General features: G+C 56.1%; 1 protein-coding gene across 1 annotated transcript; it reads right to left on the bottom strand.

Moving 5' to 3' along the window:
• Nucleotides 1-6: 6 nt before the first annotated feature.
• On the bottom strand, nt 7-9,647 carry LOC125642824 (deoxyribodipyrimidine photo-lyase). The gene is made up of 10 exons (XM_048864672.2): nt 9,558-9,647; nt 7,551-8,065; nt 6,781-6,926; nt 6,078-6,260; nt 4,917-5,075; nt 4,288-4,486; nt 3,555-3,707; nt 3,190-3,311; nt 2,560-2,719; nt 7-2,291 (listed from the first exon to the last, which is right to left on the bottom strand). The coding sequence occupies exons 2-10, from the start codon at nt 7,933-7,935 to the stop codon at nt 2,137-2,139; spliced, it is 1,662 nt and encodes a 553-aa protein (XP_048720629.2). The 5' UTR covers nt 7,936-8,065; nt 9,558-9,647; the 3' UTR covers nt 7-2,136.
• Nucleotides 9,648-17,890: the final 8,243 nt, after the last annotated feature.

Here is a 17,890-nt window from a genome sequence, read left to right as displayed (position 1 = left end):
TCTTGCTTGACCTCAGCTGTATTGGAGTTTATTAAAGCTGGCTGAAAGAAAGAAGTACAAAGATCTTGCTCATAAGAGCCAGGAAAGCACCAGTGCTGACTTCCCCAGAGTGCCGCTCACCTGCTGTTTGCATTCCTTTCATTTAAAAACACAGTGATGGACAAGTGAAAAAAAAAACCGAGGCCAACTTGCTGCTGGAAACCAGGGATCTACAGGCTGAACCTCTCTGGTCTGGCACCCTCAGGACCTGACGGGTGCCGAACCAGAGAATTTGCCGAAGCACGGGAGGTCAATGCAGAGTGCCAGCGGGTCTCCATAGGCGGGGGAAGTAGGGGTGCAGAGGGTGTTGCAGCACCCCCAGGCTTTGCGCCCAGCATGGCCCCCTGCCCGGGGATCCCACTGCCACCCAGGCTCTTGGCTGCTGGCCCCCCACCCAGGGGCTCCGATGCTGGCCCCCCTGCTGCCAACCCAGGGTCCTGGCTATGGGGCTTCACTCCGGGTTCCACAGCCACCCCCAGCTATGGTCCCAGCCTTACCCCTGTCCATGCCCCTCACTACCCGAGGCTGGGACTACAGAGGCGTGGGAGGGAGGAGGGGGGCAGAGGGGGAAGCTTGGTGCCAGCGGATGCTCCACACCCACTAATTTTTCCCCAGGGGTGCTCCAGCCCCTGTGCCAGACTACGGATGTTGCTGGACCAGGGAGGTTCAACTTGTAGGTGTGTTATTAAGCAGGATCAGGCCTGGTTACGATGTGGTGGGTGACCAGCCCAGAAAGCCAAGCGATGCAGGAAGAGATGTTCTAATTTACCTGCAAGTCAATATTCCAGTGGGATTAAACCCCTGGCCCGATGCTGTGCGGTTCAGGGTCGGCTGTATAGGTATGTTCTTGGCTTTACCTTTGACCCAAGAGTGCCCCCTAGTGTTCTGGGTAATGTTAGCACTGATGGGGGAAACGCTACGGCAGGGTAGACGCACACATGCAAAGACCTGCGTTTGTAACGGTGCGAGCTCTGAAAACGGGACCGAAGCAGAGCGCGTAGTAACACGCCACAACCTCGACGCCTGTGAACAAACGTGTGCTGGTCTGACCGCGTCTAGGCCTCTGTGTTTCACGGCCTCGTGCAGCACTAACGGCTGGGGGTAGCCAGCGGTGCCCGACTATCCCCTTCCCTAGAGCATCTCGGGCAGTCAGAGCAGCCCCAGGCTGGTGGACCGTCGCGCTGAGCTGAGCTGCTGCTTGCTAAGCTTTAGGGCAAGGGCTGGGCAGCCCCAGTTCTTGTCTTCCTCTGATCCCATCGAAACTCTGCTGACTGCTGCAGGAATGACACAGACACCAGGGCTGGGTGTGGTAAGGTTTACGAGACAGACCCTGCTGCAAGTCACTGGGCTTTTAACAGTCACTCTGAAAACCCTACTTGCTTGCTGCCTGGGATAAGACAAGCCTCCATGTCTGCATGTGGTGGGGCAGGAAAGCCCCTAGAGGTAAGGCAGCCCGTTGAAGTCAGTGTGTTTTGCCAGGGAGCTCCCATCTGAGACCCTGCCAGCAGCGGTGGATTTGCTCCGAGATCCCCCTGCCTCTGTCAGCCAGCAGCTCGTTCTAGACGCAGTCAGTTCGGAAGTGCTAAGCTACAAGCCCAGCGTGCGAAATGCTGCTGTTTTCCATCCCACAGCTCTAAGAGCCAGGCCTGTCTACCTGCTGCATGCAAGGGCTAGACTGGAAAAGGCACAGTGTCTCTCCTCCCCCAGCAGTTGGGGTGGTTGGCGAACCTGTCCCCCCTCGAAATATCAAATAGCTTTTATAGCTGCCATAATTGCTGAGCTGTCCCCGGCTAGTAGGGGGAGGTGGCACATCTGGGGCTGTGCCAGAGAAAACTGTGGGCATCCCGGGAAAACCTTGGGCTGGCTGCCCCAGCTCCCGGCATGATGCCCAAATCACTGCCTTGGAGGCCTGTAGGGAAGAGGTTGAGCAGCACCCTGGCAAGGGCAGCAGAGTCCCTGCTGGCTCTCGTCTCAGATGCTCAGGGGTTTCAATGGTATTTAGGGGAAATGCAAACGTTGGAAGGCCCAGCAGAGAACCCCCCCACCCCCCACAAGCACCAGCCATCCTGCTTTCAGCAGGAGTTGCCCCCGGCAGAGCTACTGGCCCAGTTTGCGGGGATCGTATCTGCGCTCGAACTGCCCCACGTCGAATTTCCTCTTGCAGCCGGCGTAGTTCATGTAGCGGATCTTCCCAAACACGGCCCGCTCGGCCCAACCCTGGTCGTGGATCCCGCAGATGGACCACATGCAGCCTGCCAGGCACAGAACCCACAGTCAGGTCTCCTGTACCCTCCTGCACCTCTTCACAGGCCCCCAGGAGCCTGCTACAAGCCCTGGCAAGGGAGGGATACAGGGGTAGGGGCTGTATGAGGGAGAGGGAGCTGGACAGGCTATGTGGGGGCAACTGGGGGCCCTTTAACCTGTGTAAGGGGACCTTGGCAGCCCCCTCACAGCCAAGCAGACAGGATCCCCCTCCCCAAGCTCTCAAGGGTTTCTCACTCCCATGCGCTAGTCACTAACCTACGTAGCCGTTGGGATCCCGGCCGTCCAGCTCATAGCGATCGTTGAGGTAGATGGCGAACTTCAGGGCCTCTTCGGGGGAGCGGGTCCACTCCAGGATTTTCTTGGCCCAGTACATGCGTAGGAACCCGTGCATCTTCCCCTCGTGAACCATCTGGAGCTGCAGGGAGGGGGAGAGCCCAACATGAGAGCCGCAACCTCGCCCCAGCAGGAGAACCTAGGCTGCTCGGCGAGGGAGAGGAGGGAGGTGAGAACAAGACACACCTGTGTGGAATCTGGGGTGAAGAGTGAGGGGTGGGGCCTGCCTGGACCTGGCCTCGGCCTCAGTTTCCTATCTACCTAGGAGTTTTATGGCTACCTTCCTCACAGTCTCCCTCAATGGAGAGAGCCAAGCTCTGGCCTGCAGGCCCCACCTGGCTGCTGGAGCTCTCTGCCCTGCGTACTTGGCTGGGGAATATCTGCTATAACCCATATTCAAAGGGCACACGCTGGCCAGAGGTGCAGAGAAGCAGGTGTGCTCTATGGCCGGCTCTGTTATGGGAACCCACCAGGACTGGGGCTGTTTGGGGTGCTCGGTGCTAACACCCAATGGATCCAGGAGGGGAGGCAGAAGCTCAGGCTGGTTGGTACCTGGGCAGCGTTCCAGAGCGGGTCGTGCGTCTTCCCCTCCTCCAGCTGCTTCAGCTCGTAGAGGTGAGACCTCTTGTCTTGGGCGTGGAGCTTCAGGGTGGTTTTGGCCCAGTCGTACGCACCTTCAAAACATAACGGTCGGACTGGAGAGCACGTAGCCTGGGGAGCCAGGCTCCCGAAGACAGGGACTCTGGAGCCGCTGGGTGATGGAGCCGCTGGGCTGGAGGCTCCAATCCTGCCAGCAGGTCTGGGCAGAGGCAGGACTAGCTTCCCCCCCCACCAGTCACTCCCCACGCACCAGCGTGCTCTCGCGCACTGTGAGTACCACCGGCTGTCGCTCCCCCAGGGCACGGGCCACACGTTACCTTCCACCTTGTCGTAGTTTCTGTTGTAATAGCAGAAGTTGTCGGCCAGCTCCCTCCGGACCACGGCCTCCTCGGTGAACCCATCCACCGACTCCTTGTACCGACTGCGGTATTTCTGCACCTCCAGGATGGCCCGCTGGACGGAGACCTGGCCTGTCCGGGAACGGGGCGGGGAGAAGAGACAGGGAAGCAGAGAGGGCGTTCGGCCGCTGAGCCCTGTACTCTCCGGCTCCCACGGGAGCTGGCGTGCTGCCGGCCTGGCCTGAGCACGTGGGATCGAACGCCAGAGCAGCATAGGATTAGCTGGCACAGCCCCAGTACCCATCCCCCTTCAGGTGCACGGTGTTTCCTCCGCTGGGATTGATCCAGTTCATATAAATATCTACAGCTAACCTCAGTGCAGCATGAAACACCAGCAGCCAGGCCTTTGTACCCCCCAAGCTGCCATGGGGCTCAGAGACCAACTCAATCAGCCCCAAGGGAGAAACCTGGACCAATGCTCTTCCCTCCAGCAGCCCGGATACCGTTCTTAACCCATCAGGGGACAGTCACCAAGGTGAGGAAAGCGACTGAATTAAACCTACAGGAGTTACGGCCCCTCACTAGCCATCTCTCCTTGGCCCGGGCCACTTACCTCCCTCCAGAGGCCATACTGTGCCCGGAAGGGGTAATTACCTAGATCAGTCAAGACTGTTGCCCTTCAGAGCTACGTGGGTTTCCAGGGGCCACTCACCAAAGTGGAACCACGGCGAGAGGTTGCTGAGCGCTGCCCTGGTCGGGTTGTTCCGGTCGGTACCGAAGGATTTCAGCCGCTCACCTATGAACGACTCCAGCATGGCCAGCCCCGCGGCCGTCCCCGGCGTCGCCCACCTCACCTCCTTCACCGAGCAGTCCACCTGCAGGCTGGCGCGGCAGGCGCTCCAGTCTATGGGCTGCACAATTGCAAGGAGGCTTTAGCCAAGCTGCAGATGTTCCCGCCCTGCCCAGGATGCTACGGCAGACAGGGCCGGTTCTGATGGCTGCTTTGGATCAGACAGATCCTACCCTGCCCCCCCCCATTACTAAATACACCCTGGCCATAGCTTGCTGATACTCCATCTGCTTTTGGTGAAGCTAAGGTTCCTTTAAACCCTACTGCACCAGGGAATTGGAAATTGGGATTTCTGATCTGTTCCCAGCTCCGCCACTGCCTTTGTGTGACTCTGGGCAAGTTACTTCACCCCACAGCCTCAATTTCCCTTCCCCCCCATTGTAAAATGGAGATCACGCCCACATTCCAGTGGGGTTTGAAGCTTAGCTAGTGTTTGGGATGCTCTGCTGGGAGCCGCCTGGGGCGTGCGGCTAAAGGACTCCAGACGTTACCTCTGCCGGGGCTGTGGGCGGGAACGGGTGCTTGATGACGGGAGGGAATTCCGTGAGGAACTCGGGGAGCCGATCGTGGATCTTCCGTCGAATTGTCCTGGCTCCGTACTCCTGCTTGTCTGAGGTAACCCAGCACGGGACAATGTTGTGAGCATCAACCTGGAAAGCAGCCGGCGAGCTGGGAATAGGCAGGCTGCACGGGGGATGAGAAACATGACGCCCCCCCACCCACACTCTGACCGAGCCCTAGATCCACCCAAACCTTCCCATGGCTTTGTTTTTAATTTCAACTCCCCCTCCCTGCCCGCGATCAAGCTAACCTTTCCCTGCAGTCTGGTGCTGGGCTGTGGGGCCTGGAAATGAAAGTGACTAGAATCAGGCCAGTCTAGGAGCAGGAGGAGATGCCCACTTGGATCCAGCCAGGGCTCCACACACCATGGTCTGGGGAAGATGGAGCTCAGCTGCATAACAGCTCGGCCGGTGATTTTTTTTTTAATTTAAAAAGAGTCTCTTTTAACAAAAAAACAGGTGCTGAATTCAGCAGAGCTGACCCCACCCCAAAGGGCCTTGCGTGTTTCTCTCTTGGCCCAGACATCTGCCAGGAACCTGCTCAGTCCCAGATTGATTCTCGTGGGGAATACGAATGGGGCATTTGAGGTGAGGGGGAATTTCTCCCTGGAACAGTACTTGTAAGGCATTACTCCCTGCGCCTGCAGTCACCAGCTCTGGGCAGTGGCTGCGTGTCCCCATGAAGGGGGATGGCCCCAGTATAATCTCATTCACTCCCCCCTCCCTCCAACTCCCTCCCTGCCCCCAAACTTCTGACTCCGTCCAAGATACACTTACACGCTCAAAAACCTTCCAAGCGTCAGAACGAGTTCCCCGCCCTGCTGCCAATTACCTGCTTGAGTTCCACCCCAGTCCCCAACCTTCTCTAAAGCTGATCTTGGGACCACAGCAGCACCCCGCTGTTCAATCTGCAGCGACCAGCTCTCGACGCTTTCATTCTGCCTCTCAGCCCCCTATTTAAAGGGCTGGGAGCCAGCTGTTAGCCCTGCTATTAACACCACCGCCTTGAGATCACCTGCCAGCATGGAGAAACGGCCTATGTACAGAGCCCCCAGCCCCACGCTCCCCCTCCCCCGCAGCCCAGACCCCCACCTGTACAAACGGCACATCTCCCGGGAGCCTCTCTTTGACATCTTCCACCCACTGCATGGGGACACGGAGCGGGGAGAAGTCTGTCACCACTCCGCCGAGGCCACGGTCCGTCACGAAGGCAGGCAGCACATCCTTGGCAAAGCCGATGAGCAGGTGGAAGGGGATGTCCAGCTCCTGGCACTCCTGGAACGAAGGGAAAGGCTCTGTGAACATGGGGCAAAGAGCCTGGTTTCTATAACTGCTCCTCCAGGCCAAGCTGCCCAGCGCCACCCCAGCTGGGCTCCAACCAAGAGTTGGGTGCTCCACGTCATTCGCTTGCAGCACCCAATTCCTTGGGTGGCTTTGCTAATCTCTGCTTACAGTGACAGGCTATAAAGATCCCAGGGCGGGCTGGGTCCCTGCAATTGGCGTGACTTTGCTTTCCAGACAAACGCTTGGTGTTGCACAGAGATGTTGGGCCTGCGAGCAGCCCTGTAGAGCCAGGAGAAGGGAAACGATTCCAAGTTCAACTCCCCTCTTCCCCCATGAGAGAAGACAGCGCTGGAAAAATCCCGCAACAGTACTCTTGGCAAGATCGGGCCCTTCGCTCACACTGGGACATTGCTGAGAGCCGCACGCCTGCCCCCATTACTGTGTGTCCTAGGCCAGCGCTCCGCTCCTGCTCTGACCCTCCCTTCTATGGCATTTCCTAAGCAACCGGTACCTCGGCCACTTCCTGCAGGCCTTTCAGCATGAAGCCGAAGTGACGGATGGTGGCCTCCAGGAACTTGGGCACCAGGCAGAAGCAGACATGCAGAGGGAGCTGCTGTTTCAGGGCCAAGCGCTGGGCGTACAGGAAAGCCCAGTTATCTGGAGAGAGAGAGAGAGAGCACCTGACTGCATTCGATGGACACTTTGCATTACTACAGAGAAGCCCTGCCAAATGCTCAGCCCATGGCTCAGGCCCAGAACTGGGAGCCAGGAGACCTTGGCTTCACAGCTGTCTTGCAGGCACCGAAATGAGCGGAATGTGCCTCGGTTTCCCCATCTGTAAAAGGGAGCTATTGATACTGACCCACCCGTGTAAAGCCCCTAGCAGAGTTGAAGCCGAAGCCAAATCCATCTCTCCTCAAGCCCACCCCTAGCTCACGGCTTGGGGGGAGCTGAGCTACGGGGGCGGAGATTCGGCTAAAGCCACAAACTCCAAAATAAAACCCACGGAGAACTGGTGCCCGGGTAAAGAGAAAAATCACATGCTCTAGCCATGAACATTGCCGAGGGGGCTTCCCAAAAGGAATCCTACTAGGCCATGATGCTGGACGGGGAGCCCAGCACTGTCTGCATCAGTTGAGGGACCAGGGATCTCAATTGGCACCATCAAGGTCTCAACTGCAAGAACTTGCTCTAGGGGCAAGGGGGAGGGGACAAGGGCTTTGACTCCCCATAGACTTTCACGCCCCCCGTGCTGCATCCTGGTCCCGGGATGGATCGTACCTTGCACCCTCTGGTCTCGAGACATCCAGTACACAACGCCCTTGGCGGCATCCTTGAGGTCGGAGCTCTCTGAGACCAGGCGCACTCGCTTCTTGTTGTACTTGAACTCCTGCACAGAGGGGGCAACCCGCAGCCGCGCCTGCCGCACGGCTTCCCCCAGGCTCCCAGCTCCTCCCCCCTCCACCGCCTCCCCTTCCTTCCTCCTCCTCTTAGCCACGGTCAACGCCTCTGCCCCACTGGGCTCTGCCAGGACCTTCCGTTTGCCTTTCAGCTGACTATGGGGCACCGCAGCAGTTCTAGTCCTCGCTGTATCCCCACAGCCAGCAGGACTGGCCGTGGTGGCCTCCCTGCCATGTGCCCGCCGGTTCCTGCTCTTCTGAGACATGCTCGCTGCCGTCCTATGGGGCGGGCACAGCCCCGACACACCATGCAGTCTCCAGCAGCCACACCAGGCAGCTGCAGAGGAGCCGACTCCAGCCAACCTTCCCAGCAGCAGCTTGTTGGCGTGAAACTATCTGTGGGCAGAGAAACACACACCTCTTTGTAGGCCTCTCCTTGGAACTTCTCAGTCGAGACAATCGCTCGTATGTTTCCCTGAAGCCTTCGGGGGCTATTCGCAGTTGCCAGTAGGCGTTCTGTGCCCCCAACAGGAATCTAATACCTTACCTTCCTTATAGCGCCTTACAGACTCCGATCCCAAAGCACTTCATCAACCGTACACAGCAAGAATCAGTTCCCCACTGTGCAGTGGCAGCCACCTCTGTGTTGGAACACGGCCGCTAGTCTGATTCCTCCTGCATAGCTCCAAAGGTGGCTGCTCAGCCCCGCCATTGAACATAAAAGCTCACAAATTCGATGGGTGGAAAAAAACCAAAAAACCCTGCTGCATATCTTGAACTTGCCTGATGAGAGACAGACCTGGCCCCCAGCCACCCTCAACTGCAATAGGTGTAAAAGCTGCAGAGACTACAGATCGTGGCATGTTACACTCCGGCTCAAGCCCAACAGAAGGCCCCTGAGGGCCCGAGGCAGCAGGCTGGGACCTGGCAACTGCTGCAGAGAACTCCTGACTTTTTGCTGTCTCCTGGGAGTCTGCATGTTTGTTTGTTTTTAAGTCCCAGCTTCTGGAGTCATGTGATTATGGGAGACTCTCCGCTTGCATTAATAGAAAGGGGGGAGTTTCCAGCTTTTGTGATTGCAGGGAAAAGCTTGAAAAGATGGGCTCTGGGGTCTCCAACCCCAGCAGGCATAGTCCCAGAACGCCAGCGATGTGCTTCTTTCATGTCTCATTATTTCTAAATTGCTTTCATCATTTTTGAGGGTGTAACTGATGGTTTTTGAGCGGTTGGGGTGGGGGACACTGGAGCAGCTCTAGCCCCTGCTACAAAATTCATCTTTAGAACAAACTCCACACCCCATGCTGCAGCCGGGACTGGTAGGCCCGAGCTTGTGTACCGGGGGTGGGATTCCGGAGTTGCTGCTAGGGAGGAACTATTCCTGCCCCCCCTTTCTCTGGAACAGCCTCCCGCCAGGGCCTTAATCCAGATTAGTTAATCTGCTTTCAATTCACACTCATACTTTAGTCCTGCCTGACTCTCACTGATTTAGACTGTGCCCGTCCCTGCCAGGTCTGGGCGCCCAGGCTGGGGCAGTGAGACCCACGGCGGGCTGCTGCAGGTCCCGAGGCTTGGGGAGCCCGTGGGCACGGATGTAGCAGCGCAGCCTGGGATGGGCAGAGGGCCAGAATCGCCCCCTTGGCTGAATTTGCCCATGCGAGCCCTGGCCCGGGGGCTGCTTTGGGGTCAGCCTCAGGACAGGGCAGTAGGGACAGATGCGGGGGGGGCAGGGGGTCCCCCCCTATCTCGAGTCTGTGCAGGAGCAGGGACCCGCTCCCCTCTCCCCTGCATCCTGTGGGGCAGGGAGCGTGCGGGGGAGCCCGGAGCCCCCCTCTAGCCCGCCTTGCCCCGCAGCCTGCCCGGGGACAGCTCCCGCCCGCCACCCCCTCACCTGTGCGGCGGCTCCGGGGCCCCGGAGACCCGCTTCCCGGCCGGCTGCAGCGGCTGCTCCGGGCCCGTTTACACAACGTGGGGCGGAGCGAGCGGGGCGGAGCCTGGGAGGCGGCCCCAGAACCACGGTGTGGACGGGGACCGCTGGGGCGGAGCCCGAGGCAGGGGGCAGCATCTCTGGGGCGGACCCCCCGGAAGGGTGGGGGAGATCGGGGGGATCTCTAGGGCGGCCCCCCCCGGAAGGGTGGAGGGATCTCTGGGGCGGGAACCCCCGGAAGGGGGGGGAGGATCGGGGGAATCTCTAGGGCGCCCCCCCCGGGAGGGCGGGGGGTACCCGGAAGGGTGGAGGGATCTCTAGGGCGGGGCCCCCGGAGGGGTGGGGAGGTCTCTGGGGCTGGGGGGACCCGGAAGGGTGGGGGGGATCTCTGGGGCGGGGCTGCCCGGAAGGGTGGGGGGGTTTCTGGGGGGACCCGGAAGGGTTGGGGGGGTCTCTAGGGTGGGATCCCCCCCGGAAGGGTGGGAGCGGGGTCGGGGGGGATCTCTGGGGCTGGGGGGACCCGGAAGGGCAGCATTGAATCCTGCAACACTGTCTTGTGTAACTTGTTACATGGCACACGTGAGAGTTGCCCGCCCTCGCCCGGGCTAATCCCGATTTGGCGCCGGGCGGGGAGAAGCCCCGGTCCCCACTGAGCCAAAGCGTAACCCCTGGATATAATGGAAACCTGCTTTGGCCCAGGACTGCCAGGGCAGAGGACACGGATCTCCGGGCCTGCTGTACTTATGGGCCTGCCTCAGCAGCGGGATTTGGGGCCCCAGTCCCAGCAGCATCCCCACTTCCTGCCTCCCGCTGCCCTGGGGCTCTTTCCCTCTGCTGGGGAGCCAAGAAGGAGCGGGGGGGGAGAGTGTAGGGGGGCGACAAGGAGGAATAAAAGAATAATGAACGATTGTTAACCATTTGGGCAATTAATTGAGATTCACCCCCCCAAAAAAACAAAAACAAAAAACCCTGCCTGTATCCTCATTTCTGGCTCCTGCATATTTATGTAGTTCTAAGTCATAATAAAAACGTTACCATACTACATCTTACATTACTTATTCAGGATTAATATTCAATGAACCTGGCTAAAGATTCTGGCTGGGGGGTAGGAGGGTGGAACCGTCTTCCTCTGGGTACATTAAAAAGGGGTGAGCAAATTTCTAAATACCGAACCTATTTGTGGTGCTTCTCTCGTGGACATGGTGTGAAAACTTTTCCATTACAAGGACAGTCCATATGTCACGGTACCACAATTCCGTAGAAAGTGGAGTTCCATTTTTCCAGTCATGGCAATTCAAAGTCTAGCTGCTAACAACAGAAAATTGTTTGCAGTGTTGTTGTAGCCATGTTGGTCCCAAGATAAGAGAGAGACGAGGTGAGTGGGGTAATATCGTTTATTGGACCAACTTCTCTTGGTGAAAGGGACAACTTTTTGGGTTCCAGCGAGCTCTTCTTCAGCTCTGTAAGCTCAAAAGCTTGTCTCTTCACCAACAGAAGTTGGTCCAATATTACCTCACCTATCTTGTCTCTAACAATAGTAAAGAAATTACTTTGTTGTTCTACTTAAAATGTAGATCCTTTTGTGGAGCCTGAAGTAAGCAGGTCAGGGGAATCTCTAGGAAGCCGGCATTTTGTTACACAATGAATCTCTTCAATAATTTCCTCCCCAAACTCTCTCATTTCTGGACACAACCTCCACATGTTCAGGTGTGTTCCCTTTTCCCCTCCAACAGAACACCTCCCTAGTTACAAAATTATGATGGCTCTTAACAGGAGGGAAATGCCATCTATACAGTAATTAATAAAAATGTTCTTGATGAGGTACATTCACATTACTTTTGAAATCATTTGAATGTGACAATTGATTAGTTTTCCACTGAATGCATCCGATGAAGTGAGCTGTAGCTCACCAAAGCTTATGCTCAGATAAATTGGTTCGTCTCTAAGGTGCCACTAGTTCTCCTGTTCTTTTTGCGAATATAGACTAACACGGCTGCTACTCTGAAACTTGATTGCGAAAGCTGCTGTCACAGCCACCCCCAAACCAATGGAAGGCATGTTAGTTGGTATCTTCTATTTTTTCAATGGACGTGCACAAGGAAAAGAAGAATATGATCAAGGACAACTCAGCTCCACTACTGATACTGGTCAAACATGGTGGAACTAGATGGCTAACTCTTCAACCCGCTGTAAAGATGCAATATCCAAGGGAAGCCCGTTCTCGCACATTACAACAGCAGTTCTGAAGTGGCGAAGCAAGGCAGAGTTCAGCATGTTGCTTGTTACTTAAAAGATGCTGAAATGGTCTCTTTTAGGAGCATGCCCTGAGTGGTGTAGTGGCATCTTCTTTTCGGTGGAAGATTCCAGGGGGGCCTTTGAATGGGAGGAGAGCATGTGTCTTCTCAGGAATCTCCTGAACAGATCTGTGGTGTTAGAGGCAGTAGTAACCAGTGCTGCTGATATTTCCTCTCTGGACTTCAGGGACCAAAACCTCCAGAAGGAAGATGGAAAGCACCAAGACTAAAATCTCCCTGTCAGCCAACCCTGATCTGGATCCTCTTCCATGGACAAGGTTTCATAGTGGGGTGAAAAAATTCCAAGTTGCAGCCTGCAATAAGTTGGTGGAGAAGCTTCCACTGCAGGACCAAATTGTACGGGATTTAGGGATGCTGCATCCTGAGATGAAGTTTCCCACGTTGGTCTCCTCAGAAGGAAAAAAGAAGGTCTGCCATGAGTGGAGAGGATGGTAGAATGAGGTTGCCTACAATGGCATATGGCCCACCTGCAACTGCTGTTAGCAAATATCTCCAATGGCTGGGCACTAGATGGTGAAGGTGTTGAGTTACTACAGAGCATTCTTTCTCAGGTGTCTGCCTGGTAAGTGTGACGATGTGACTCAGCAGGGAGGGGGGAGTGTTGACCTGGGAATGTGCCCTGGGGATGGGAGACCTGAGAGCCTGTCACCTGAGCCAGGAGGGGGAGGGGGAGGTAACACCTCTGCCCAGGAATGTGGACGGAGACTGCAGCAGGGAACCCGCTGGGTGGGTTTAGTTTTCAGTTTGGGGCTGGGGAGAGGAACACAGGGAACCCCAGGGCTGGGGTCTAAGCTCCCTGCTCCCCCAGAAGGACGTGATTGAGGGGTCCTGGTTGTACCCACAAGCTCTGTTGTGGACTGTGTTCCTGTTGTCCAATAAACCTTCTGTTTTACTGGCTGGCTGAGAGTCTCAGTGGATCCCAGGAAGAGGGGTGCAGGGCCTGGACTCCCCCACACTCTGTGACAGTAAGTCTTGCCAATATGCTCAGGGTCAACTGATCGTCCTATTTGGGGTTCCCCGGGTCAGATTGGTGGAGACCCTGGGTGGTTTTTTTTTTGCCTTCCTCTGCAGCATGGGGCGCGGGTCACTTGCTGGTTTGAACTAGAGTAAAGGGTGGATTCTCTGTAACTTGCAGTCTTTAAATGAAGATTTGAGGCCTTTCAGTAACTCAGCCAGAGGTTCTGGGCCTATTGCTGGAGTGGGTGGACGAGATTCTGTGACCTGCAGATGTGCAGGAGGTTAGAGGAGAGGATCATGATGGTCCCTTGAGGCCATAAAGTCTATGAGGGGAATGCATTTCAGGCAGACTGTTGTTTGAGTTCATTGTGTGGTGGAGGCAAGTGTTTGTGTTGAACAAAAGCGGTTCACAGGAGAAGCATTCCGCACATCTACCAAAACTGATCAAAGCTCTCTTGACTCTGCCCTATGATCAGGTTAGCGTCAAACGAGTGCTTTCAGAGCTGCGTAGAAATAAAACAGCGTTCTGGGGGTGTATGTCCAGGGAGCTGCTATCTGCATGTTCGTCCGACTCCTGGCTGCCGGGCGGGGAGCGGGACAGAGCGGCTTCTGCCTGAGAGAGCCTGCCTGAGTGGCGGCCTGCTCCCTGCGGCTGCCGGGGCCAGGGGACCAATGAGCTGGAAACATGCCAGGGCGGAGAGGGAGGCCCTGCTGCCAGGGACCGGGGCTGAGAGAGCCGGAGCCTCCCTTCCCCCGCATGCTGCGCTCTGCCCTCTCCCCCAGCGCCTCCTGTCCCCCGCCGAACAGCTGATCAATGGGTGGCTGGTGGGTGCTGAGCACCCACTATTTTCCCCTGTGGGTGCTCCGGCCCTGGAGCCCCCACGGAGTCGGCGCCTACGCTCTTGCTCACTTTGCTTTATCTCAGCAGGGCCTGACTTGAGTTCAGACCTTAAGCCTTACAGCAGGCCTCATGTCTCGGGCTCTCTCTTTCTACCACCCCTGGTAAAGAAATCTGAAGTCCAGGATTCACAGTAACCAAACTGAGTCCTCTCCACCTGGTCCAAACAATGCAAAAATGCAACTCTCAGCCCCCTTCATCCTCCATCCCCTATTCCACCTGTCTGCTACAGCCGGGGCATCTTACCTCCCCCAGGAAGTTGTGCCCAGGGCCCTCGGCTTTGTTGCTCAGGAGAGAACTGAGTGTGGAGCCAAGGGCTGCTCCCCCAACGAATTCTGCCAGCCCTACGCCATCCTTTGCAGTGCTGCTAACACGCAGCCTGTCTGGGTTTTGTTGCATTGGTTATTTCAGGGAGGTATGGGCAGAGAGAAAACACGGGACTATGCTGCTTCATTTGCCCTGGGTCTCCTGGCCCCGCCTGTCGGGTCTGAAAAGGGAGCATTTATTTTGGCCGCAGATTAACAGAACTAGTGATTTTGGTGCATCCGTTTGTGGGGGCCCAACTTGGGACATCTGAAAGGGAGAAGGTTCAGAAAACCAGGCTGCCCTTGGTTGACCACCCAGAAAATGAAGGCATCCCCAAATTACCGCTCCCTTCTGAGAAATCAGACGGCTAACTCCGAGAAAGAGCTGGGAGAGTGAAAGGAAGAGTGAGAGAGACGCTCTGAGGGCAGACAGAGGAACTGCAGCTCCTCATCCCGGTCGGTTCTCATTTCTCTGGACCGTGCTACTCTCTTCTTCCTGGCTGGGGCCCAAGTCTGTACCAAACTCCAGCATCCAGAGAACAAGTCCAACTCCAGGTGCTTATGATTCTTCTTTCCGTTGCAACTGATACAAACAGGATGGCAGGTGTGGTTGCAGGCGGTCTGGGTCCTACTTGCTGTGTGACCCCGAGCAAATCCACAGGACAATTTGATCCTAAGCGGCCATTGATTTGGAGAGCCTCCGTTTTTGGTAACCGCCTTATGACATCTTGGTCCTGATCTGCAGAGGGGCTGAGCACCCGCCCCAGTCCCCCTGACCTTCTATTGGGAGCTGAGGGCACTCAGCACCTCTGACAGTCACACCCGAGGAGGGACACCCTAAAAAATAAGATCCCAAAATCTGAGGCCACTTGAAAATGCTGCCCTCAACTGCTCCCTGCCTCAGTTTCCTTAGCTGTACATTAAAGAGACTGATACTGGCCCACTTTGGTGACAGAGCCAGGGCCAGACACTGCTTTAGAAATGCCATGAAGGGTGTGACCATCACGAGGAAGAATTCTTAAGGAGTGAGAAGATCTGTCCTGTCCAAGGGCCGTACCTTATGCCCTGGATACACGCAAACATAAACACAGCTCTTTGTTATGGGTACCTATTATTTTGTGCTTACAATGAGGAACCTGAGAGGCCTTAAAAGGAGGGAAGGTTGTTTTCCATGGGCTAGAGCAGTAAAGTGGAGGACAGGACTCCTGGGTTCTATTCCCAGGTCTGTTACTGACTCACTGCATGACCTTGGGCGAGTCACTTCGCTGCTTTGTGCCTCGGTTTCCCCATCTGAATTGCAGCAGGTTCTGAACATTCCCCAAAGTTCCAGAATGGTGGGAAATTGGCTTTTCAGTCCATTCAGTAGCCACGGGTCAGCCACAAAGCGAGGAGCAGCTTCCAGACCCAAATGTCCCGGCAATTCAGACACTTTGGTTCTGTGTGACCTCCACCAATGACCTTGATGGGCTGAGTGTCAAATGCATCTCACTTTGTGTGTTACAGGGTCTGAATAGGAGAAAGAGGAAATAGAGGGGGGAAAAACCCTCGGTAGGTGTGGAGCGGTGGCTGCAGATTGCCTGAGGGCCAGAAGCATGAAAGTGGTGCTAGCAGCCCAGGGAGATGCCGTGTGTAGCGCCGATTGTCATCAGCTGTGGGAATGAGGAACTTGTGCAAGGAACAGCTCTCGCTGTAACAACAGCTTTCAGTCATGAGGGGCAGTGGGGAAGTGATGTCTGTAAACACCTGGGGGGAAAGTCCCCAGGCTGGGCTCACTGGTTGGCTACAGGCTGCCGCCGGCTTTGCGAGCAGTGCCCTGCAGCTTCCGCACTCATGGAGCACCCCAGAAAGAGCCCCGGGGGACAGGTCCCCAAAAGATCTGAGCACCGGCTTCCCCGGGCTCAGCACCCGCACTCGGGGCCGGCTTCCCCCGGGCTCGGCGCCCGCACTCGGGGCCGGGTTCCCCGGGGCTCGGCGCCCGCCGTGGGGCAGGAAGCTGAGCTCCCCTTTAGGGTGCGGAATAAGGACTGCCCTGCTTGCGGGTGTGGGGGGGAAGGGAGCAAGGCAGGGCCGGGCAGGGGAGAGCTGGGGTGGGGTGTGGAGGTGGTGCTGTAAGGCGGCTTCTGCTAATACCTTCGGCGAAGCGACAAGCCGTTACTGGCAGCTTTGTAACGTTGACGTGGGTGTTTGCGGCAGCCTGATCAATGACTCACACGGAAACAGAGGGCAAACGCGGGGCCAGATCCTCAGCTGGCGGAGATCGGAGTAACGTTGACTTCACTGCCGCCGTGCTGAGTGACGCCAGCTGAGGATCTCGACCCCTGTGAGTGGAGAAGCCACAGCTGCCTGCAGCATCTGTCAGAGGCATTGCCCTAGGGCTGGGTAATGAAGTGACTGGAATAAAGGGTACCAAGCCAGTGTCACACATGCACTTTGTCCGGGGCTCTCATACTCCTCCATGTCCCCTTTTAAAAAGACAGTCGAGATGGAAACAGCACAAATTATTTAATAAGCCCCCACCCCCCCTTGCCCTGCTCAGCGCAGGCCTCTTCCCTGCTTTGTCCTGGCTAACCAGGGCATCTCCCCCTCTTCGCTGGCTCTCCCATCTTGGAAATCTACACGATGTTCAACCACAGGCTTCCATCACCCGGCTTTATCCCACCGCTCTCTCCCGGCTGTTTAGCCCCTGCAGACACAGGAAGGTGGCTCTCGGGTCGCCTCCCCTTTAACCGTCAGCCAACAGCACAATCTTTTCGGGTGGGTCTTCGCAAAGTACCTGAGTCTCATCAACTCCCTTCAGTGCTTGTCCAGGCTCAAGCCACGTCCACACTAGCCAGGTTTTGCTGGCATGGCTATACCAGCATACCGTACCACCAAAGTACCCCAGTGTGGATGCGGCTTATAGCAGCAAAGCTGCATTTCTGCTGGCATCGCTTATTCCACCCCACCCCCCTCCAAGTGAAACCAGCTAGACCAGTGAAAGCAGAGGTTTGCCAGGGTATGTGCGTCTACACCAGGCACTTCTGCTGGCACAGCTTTCGGGGTGGAGATCACCCCAACATAGCTGTGCTGCCAGAAGACTGTGGTAGAGGCATGGTCTCAGATCTAATCTTTCCCCATAAGTTGGTCCCTTCAGTTCCTTTGATGAGTTTCTCTGCACTCCCTCTAATATTTTGCATGAACGTCGCTCCTTTTATCCAAGGACAAGAGCTGGTCAGAAAATATGGCGTGTGTGGGTGTGTTTGTTTGTATTCCCTGTGGAATTTTTCAAACTTTTTTGTCGAAAAATACTTGAAAACCAAACCTGTGGGGATTTTTTGGCAACTGAGCATGGAAAATATTCAGCCGAAAACTGCCCCAAACCGAAAATATTCAGCCAAACCCTTTGAAAACCAAATAATTCCCAGCTGAAAACTGCCAATGTGTTTCAGTGTCCCAGTGTCGAGGAACACTGATCCGGGCTGGGAAAATTTGTGTGGAGTCAAAGACCCAATTTTCCAGAGAAGAAAAGACTTGACCTAAAATTTTCAACCAGCCCTCCTGAGGAGCTCAAGACATTCTAAAGAGGGGGAAACTGAGGCCTGAGGTCACCCAGCGAGCTGTCTTGTCTACGTCACAAAAGGACCAGCAAAGCTTTCTAGTGCGGACACAGCTTTTATACACCCACAAAAGTGCTTGAGCTGCTGTAGCATACACAGCAAAATAAGCCCTATTGGGCTTTTGCCAATATAAAAAAAGTCACCAAAATACCAGATTCCGGACATTATTAGACCAGCAGTAGTGTCTAGCATAGACCTGGCCTTGGTAGCAGAATTGGGGTGAGCA

Source organism: Caretta caretta, chromosome 9 (assembly GCF_965140235.1).
Source record: "Caretta caretta isolate rCarCar2 chromosome 9, rCarCar1.hap1, whole genome shotgun sequence".
In the NCBI taxonomy this organism is placed as follows: domain Eukaryota; kingdom Metazoa; phylum Chordata; order Testudines; family Cheloniidae; genus Caretta; species Caretta caretta.
Note: the sequence above shows the minus strand (reverse complement) of the source record. Positions and strands in the feature narration are given on the sequence as shown.